At 43.7% G+C, this 6,483-nt stretch overlaps 1 protein-coding gene across 1 annotated transcript; it reads left to right on the top strand.

Annotated features, from left to right (window-relative positions):
* The first annotated feature begins 3,532 nt into the window (after window positions 1–3,532).
* LOC148019928 (uncharacterized) lies at window positions 3,533–6,106 on the top strand. Its single transcript, XM_087700139.1, has 3 exons — window positions 3,533–3,959; window positions 4,041–4,263; window positions 5,274–6,106. The coding sequence occupies exons 1-3, from the start codon at window positions 3,889–3,891 to the stop codon at window positions 5,310–5,312; spliced, it is 333 nt and encodes a 110-aa protein (XP_087556265.1). The 5' UTR covers window positions 3,533–3,888; the 3' UTR covers window positions 5,313–6,106.
* The last annotated feature ends 377 nt before the right edge of the window (window positions 6,107–6,483 follow it).

Here is a 6,483-nt window from a genome sequence, read left to right as displayed (position 1 = left end):
TAATTGGCATGAGCTTATCACAAAATACTTGAAGTTGAGGACATAATTTCCAAAGTAATGATGGTCCACACAGAGAGTCAAGGTTAGCCCTTAACTACCTGGATCAAAAGGAAAAGTGTCATCTTGTCCATGCGTTAAATTTGTGGCCACCAAGCCATATGTATCTTCATCCATGGAATCATATGCATATACTTTTAGAGGTTCTTCTCATGAAACTCTAATGAACTGCTCTCATCATATCTTGTAGTTAAGGTTGATTGAGGTTCATGCTATTGATTTACTACATTAGGACTATTGAACACTTTCATTGTGATTGCACCAAAGTAGCATTTAGTACAAGCACTTTTCTATTAGTTCCCTTCCATCTATTTATCAAACACAATGGGACCAATGCCATATGCAACGTTACATGTAAAAGTCATTATTATGTAGGAAATAGACAATGAAATCCCACAAATAAATAAATACAAAATCATTTTAAATTTTCATAGAAATTTAAATAACATGTAGATAGGCAATGAGTAATGTGGGGGAGTCTAGATGGCCCTTTGCAAATGATGATCTCTAATCAGTAATAAGAGTTGTAAGATTGTTAATGTGTGTGTGTGAGAGAGAGAGAGAGAGAGAGAGAGAGAGAGAGAGAGAGAGAGAGAGAGAGAGAGAGAGAGAGAGAGAGAGAGAGAGAGAGAGAGAGAGAGAGAGAGAGAGAGAGAGAGAGAGAGAGAGAGAGAGAGAGAGAGAGAGGGTTGGAGGAGGTGGTGATGGTGGTAGATGTGGAGATGGTGGGGGGGGGGGGGTTGTAGTAGTGGTGATAGGGTGGAACAAGTGGATTATATGGAACAAAAAAGTAAGTTGCCAAAAAACGCTCGCTCCTTGCATACACTCGTATAGTTTTGTTTATGATTCGTGATTCCATGGAGCTTGATTGTGATTAACCTTTCTTGCAATGTTGGTTGTGGATATGTGTTGCCTATAATGTGTGCATGGGGGCTACAAATAGTCTTATCTTGAGTCGAGAGACATTGAGTTGATTATATTCTCCTTGAGTTAGGTGCTCGGGGATGGAATACTATTGTGTAACAATTCTCCATGGGATGTTTAGTTGGTGTTTGGGGTGACCATGCCATTGGAAGGGGGGAGTTATTAAAGTTGTGGGCCATGCAATATCAAACTCACAAAAATAGGGATTAAAAAATCTTTCTTGGGAAGGACACACATTTGTTTAAGACTTGAAAAACCAATGCTTGTGGATAAAGAAATGGATAGAGAGAGAATAAGTGTGAGAAAAGATTGAAAAGTAGTCTTGGGGAAGTGCTCCAAGGCCAAATCTTATCAACCCAATTCCCAAGGACCAAAAAGACAAGGGGCACACGAGCATGTGCATAAGCATTTTCCTTTTACTTTGAGCATTCTTTCCAAAAAGTGGGCCATTATGAATTATAATAGTGGAGGTTTGGTGGAGCTCTTGTGGTTAAACCAAGAGGTTTGAGGGAGCTTTTTGTTGAGCCATAGTTGAATGCTTCTCATTGTAAAGTTGAGAAGGAATTTGAAGATTTGAATGGGTGTTTTCCTTCATGTTTTGTGAAATTTTAACTAAAACTCTATGTTTTTGAGGAGGTTCTTTTCCACCTTGAACCATTTTGAAGGGCCTTTAGGGTCCCGTTACATGCAAGGTTAGTGGGGAGAGTGACACACCACTCACCCCACTAACCTTCTAGTGGCACCTTTTGTAGCTGGACAATTTTGGAAGGGGGGGTATTCATCTTAACCCCTACTTTCCCTTGTAGCACGCCTCAAATGAGGAGTGCTAATATTGTGCTAGCGAGGTTAAGGGTAAGAGTGGCATTTGATTGGTCATTGAAAGATGCTGATATGAGTACCAATCAATGGTCACTAAAATAGCAATTGATTGGTCCAACCAATCAATGGCTATTTCGTCAACACTCTAATTGTGACCACTCTCTCTTGTTTTTCTTTTTTTTTTTGGGGGGGGGGGGAGGGCAACCTCAAATTTGAAGGGCACAATGTCCTTTCTTTTTGAAGGGTAAAATTAGGCTTACCCTTCTCTAAAGATGGGCATAAATGTAGGGTACCCTTCTTTAGATAAGTATAGGTTTCCAACACTTTCTTATTTGAAGGATGCTTTTTGAAGCATACTTCACTTGCAACTTTATACTATTAGAGTTTGCCATTCACTAACAACCAATGTACTACAAACTTGTAATCTTGGACTACTTATTATTAAGTTCTAATATCTTATGACCTACATTGCAAGCATAGTAGATTATATTGTTATGCTAACTAGATATCATGGATGCTAGTAAGAAATTGAACTGCCAAAAGAGAGTTAAAAACTAATTAAAGTGTTGATAAGTAGGGTATAAAGAAAACTAGATTTAGATCACGTATATTGTTACACAACACAATACAAATGTGAATATTAAGCATCAATGCCAACAAAAGGCATTACCTACGATGAAGAATTTGTTTTTAATGGTTTATAAATAACCATAGCTAAGGCTAATCAACATAAAATATACTTAAGCATCGAGCAAACTAGACTTCAATTAAGTAATACAAGAAAGATGTAGCATCAAAGCAACTTGTTAAAAGAGAAATGTATTGAAGCTAAAATCGTTTTGAGCTACTTTATGTCTCATGTCCCTTCGATTTTTTTGGTGGGAAGGGCCCTTCCGGGTGGAGCGGTTTTGGGTTCTACCGTCTACGGCCTCGTGAGCCTCGTGGGCCTTCCGGGTGGCGCGGTTTTGGGTTTTACGGTGTCGTGGGCCGTTGGGCCTGAAAACGTTGGGCGGTTTTGGTGGGAGAGGCATTCCGCGTGGCGCGCGGTTTTGGGGTCTTACCGTCTGGTGGGCGGCGGCGGGCCGTTAACCCTGACGTTTTGGGCAGGAGTCGGGACAGGGTTCTAGCCTTTTTTTTTTTGGAAAATTTGACCAGCTATAGACATTGCTGTAAATTGTAATCTATTCGATATTGTAATTCTAGTAAATAAAAAAAGGATGCTGAAGTATGGGCGTCGGGAATCGGGATACACGAGGCAGTGAGTCGTGACCGTTTCGTGAGAGTCTAGAGTGTTAACACGGACTCCGGAGTATTAGAGACAAAGGGAGGGAAGGGGACAGGGGCCCCGCTTTTTGTTGGGGGATGGGCCACAGCAGCCACGTGAACGCCATTATCCAGCGGCCAGCCTGTTCTCGTTTGGCAGTATGCGAGGTGCCGGCACGGTAAAGCGCGCCACTTATGTCGGGGACCACGCCTAGCGGCCCCGGCTGATCATAGCGCCGTGGGCGGACTCGCAATGCGGGCGGCCGCCCAAGGCCCCAGTACCTTCACGTAGGCCTATAAAGTAGTGCCTCCTCCACTTTGGAATTCGCTTTGCCTCTCGCTCCATTCTCAGCTCCTCTCCCCACACCCACACCCTCACCCTAACACCGCCGCCGCCGGCTCCCTCCCCGCCCCCCTCTCTTTCTGTGTCTGGCCAGGCGCACTACAAAGGTCCTCCCTACAGGTAAAAACCCCTTCCCTCTCCTCTCTGCCTGCTGTCCCGTGGCGGTTGCCCCCTCGTTGCTACCTGCGTTCATCTCTTGCGTCCTCCTCTAGATTGCCGTCTACTTCTTCCGTCGTTTCTGCAGACCTTGGAGTCGTCTGTCACTTCCGTCGTTGAAAGTCTCCTGCCTGAGTCTGTTGTTGTCTTCTCTCCTCTCATGGTCCTCCGCCCTCCCCTCGCTGCATCCCCTTGTCCTCTTTCCTTTTCGATCTCTTTTCATTGTAGATGTCGCATCTCCGTTCGATGAAGAATGATAACGACCATCCCTGAGATCTTCTCCTGAGCCTGTAAAGCTTTCACGTTGTGAACGTGTCATAAGATTTATGAGTTGTAGCATCATCACATGCCTTGTAGTCTCCCATCCAGCCTCAGACCTTACTCCTCTTCATGAAAGGTGTCACAGATTATGATTCTCGCTTTTAAGCTTTGTGTTTGCGAAACGTTCACAGATCTGACGTGAGTTTTCCTTCTGCAGGACACGTTCAAGAACCATCATGAGGGCTTCAAGCGCTATGTCCATGGGTACTCCCAAATGTGACAACGTTGGTGTACCAAAGAAATCGGCCTTGGCTAGCGGCAAGAAGCCACGGATGCCCGGGAGGCACATTAGTTTTGCTCCAGCTCCTACCTTCTTCTTGATCGCGGCTATTGAGAGATCTCCGGCGTCTATGTTGAGAGTATCCGAGTGCTTGTCCAAGGTTTGTTTGTGCTCCCCTACAAACCACCCTGGCTCGTTCAGATGTCGGCTGCATCGGGGATCTCCCATGCCTCTTCCTTCTCCGTCATCTAACAAGACATGTTCACTCGCCCAGTCTTTTCCCACTCGATTTGTGAGGAACACATGCTGAAACCTTGGCCTTCACATTGGCCTGCCACGTTACATAAGTAATGCTTAAAAAACCTTAACGAAGGTAACCGATGATCTTAACGAGATAAAGAGCTTCACGTGCGGAAAAATAGTTAGATCTCTTTGCAAGGTCTTTCCCTGTAACTGATACTACTCTCAGAAATTTTGGCCCACAGAAAATGTATTATACACCCTCCATTCTTCAATGCAAAATAGAATCATTTTTCTGCACAGGACCAAAGTTTTACAAAGTTCAAAGTGTCAGGGTGCAGATTTTAGTAAGTCCATCATCGAGAGAGGATTTGCTTTGTAGCTTTAGAAGTTTCAGAAGGATGCGAGATAAATCTTATAATTGACTAGGATCATTTCTCTGCTGCGGCTTAGCTGCTGTTTTGTTCCTCGATGACCATGGAAGTGGCTAATCATGCAACCGTACTTCATTAACCTTCACCTGTCAAAACCTCTAAAGACGGTTTGTGCGTGATTGAAAATGTCTAGCTTTCAGAGGTGTTGATTAATGTCTCTCAGTTTAGTGAGCTCCGTAATAGTCCCGTGTGGCCTGGATGGAAAATTCGTGTTCCCTGGGCAAAAAATTCGTGTTCTTAGAAGATAATTTTTAGTTTCCGTCTATTCCGTGCCATCTTCTAGCAATATTTGCGCCGCTTTTCCAGCAATGGTCGGGTTGGCCGCGAATCTTCACTGAGCAGATTGTTTAGATTGTGTATCCCTGTAACGGGTAACAGGCTATGGTCGATAATGTTTGAAACGTTACCGAATTATGTAAAGTGTGGTCCTTTCAATTCAAACAGTCATTCTTAGTGCAAATAATTCTCTAATTCATTGTTATCGTTTATAATGCAGGTCAGAGATTGCAACGTCCACTGGAGCTGCTCTACGTGATTGCTTTCGACCGAGGCTGGTAGGTCACTAGTAGGCTGTATTTTGAGTTTTTCCTTTTCTCTCGGTACTCACATGAATGCAATTATGCAAGCCTCTTTTATAAGGACCAAGATGCTATTGTCTGGAAATGGCAATCACTTGGCACGACCCATCCTGTACGTCAGACTATTGCTTTTGTGCAACATTATTTCACTGGATGCTGGATGAGCTCTACTTGCATACCTTTCCTGGTCCCTGGACTTGATTTTTGCAGTGCGACAGGTCATCTGCAGACTGTTGTGTACAAGCTTGGGATCGGATAGTTAATTGCTCAGGATTGCTCAGGGTAAGCATAAGGCCAAGTTCACAGATTTCTCAGGGCAAGGATGCGACCAAATTTGTAGACGGTGCGTTGGTATGCAGGAATGATTAAAACCTACAAAGCTAAAGCAGCGACGTCTGTGAAAAGGACCGCATTTGTTTTGCAACCTGCTTATGGCCATATTGCACACGATCAGAATGAGAGCAGCATTGACAGACAAGTGCAGTGCCTTGATATGTAGGAGGAATATCTAGGCTACAGAGCTAAGGCACTAACAACATCTGTGGAAGGGTTCAGCGAATAGTTAAATCAGGCTTTTTCCAAAGACATTCCTATAACCAGACCTACCTTGCAACCAGTTTATGGGCATATTGACATTCCTACAGGGATTAGGGACACGAATTTGCTACCAACTGTTATCTGCAGAATGCATCCCCCACAAGACACTGATAACACCTTAGTTCTTTGAACCTCCAATCACAAGATACGCAAACTCTAACATTTGCAACATTGAACAATGAGCTTTTGTAACCAGTTCATACGTGATGACGCAAGACGACAGCCACGAACCTAAGCCTTGCGGCTAGTAGGTTAATTATGTTACGTATTACCTGAGTACAACTGGCAAGTTGCAGCCAGTAGATCTATGGCCACGGGCAACAAAATACATGATGACGCAAGACGACAGCCACGAACCTAAGGCTTGCCAGTTAAGTAGGGTGAATAGGTTAATTATGTTACATATTACCTGAGTACAACTGGCAAGTTGCAAGCAGTAGATCTATGGCCACGGACAACAAGATTATATAAACATGGTATGTCAGAAACAGTCGTACTAATAGGCGACAACTTGCAAAAGCACCGAGTCAG

Source organism: Lygodium microphyllum, chromosome 19, assembly GCF_053477565.2.
Source record: "Lygodium microphyllum isolate KBCC chromosome 19, Lygodium_microphyllum_v1.1.10, whole genome shotgun sequence".
NCBI classification, from domain to species: Eukaryota; Viridiplantae; Streptophyta; class Polypodiopsida; order Schizaeales; family Lygodiaceae; genus Lygodium; species Lygodium microphyllum.
The sequence above is the reverse complement of the archived record's forward strand: the minus strand, read 5'-3'. Positions and strand labels throughout refer to the sequence as shown.

What these genes read in the sequence shown, in the direction of transcription:
- LOC148019928 (XM_087700139.1), top strand. Translation starts at nt 3,889, where the DNA reads ATGAGTTGTAGCATCATCACATGCCTTGTAGTCTCCCATCCAGCCTCA. An exon ending in CTTACTCCTCTTCATGAAAG is followed by an intron (nt 3,960 to 4,040) that starts GTGTCACAGATT and finishes TTCCTTCTGCAG; the next exon opens with GACACGTTCAAGAACCATCA. An exon ending in TATCCGAGTGCTTGTCCAAG is followed by an intron (nt 4,264 to 5,273) that starts GTTTGTTTGTGC and finishes TTTATAATGCAG; the next exon opens with GTCAGAGATTGCAACGTCCA.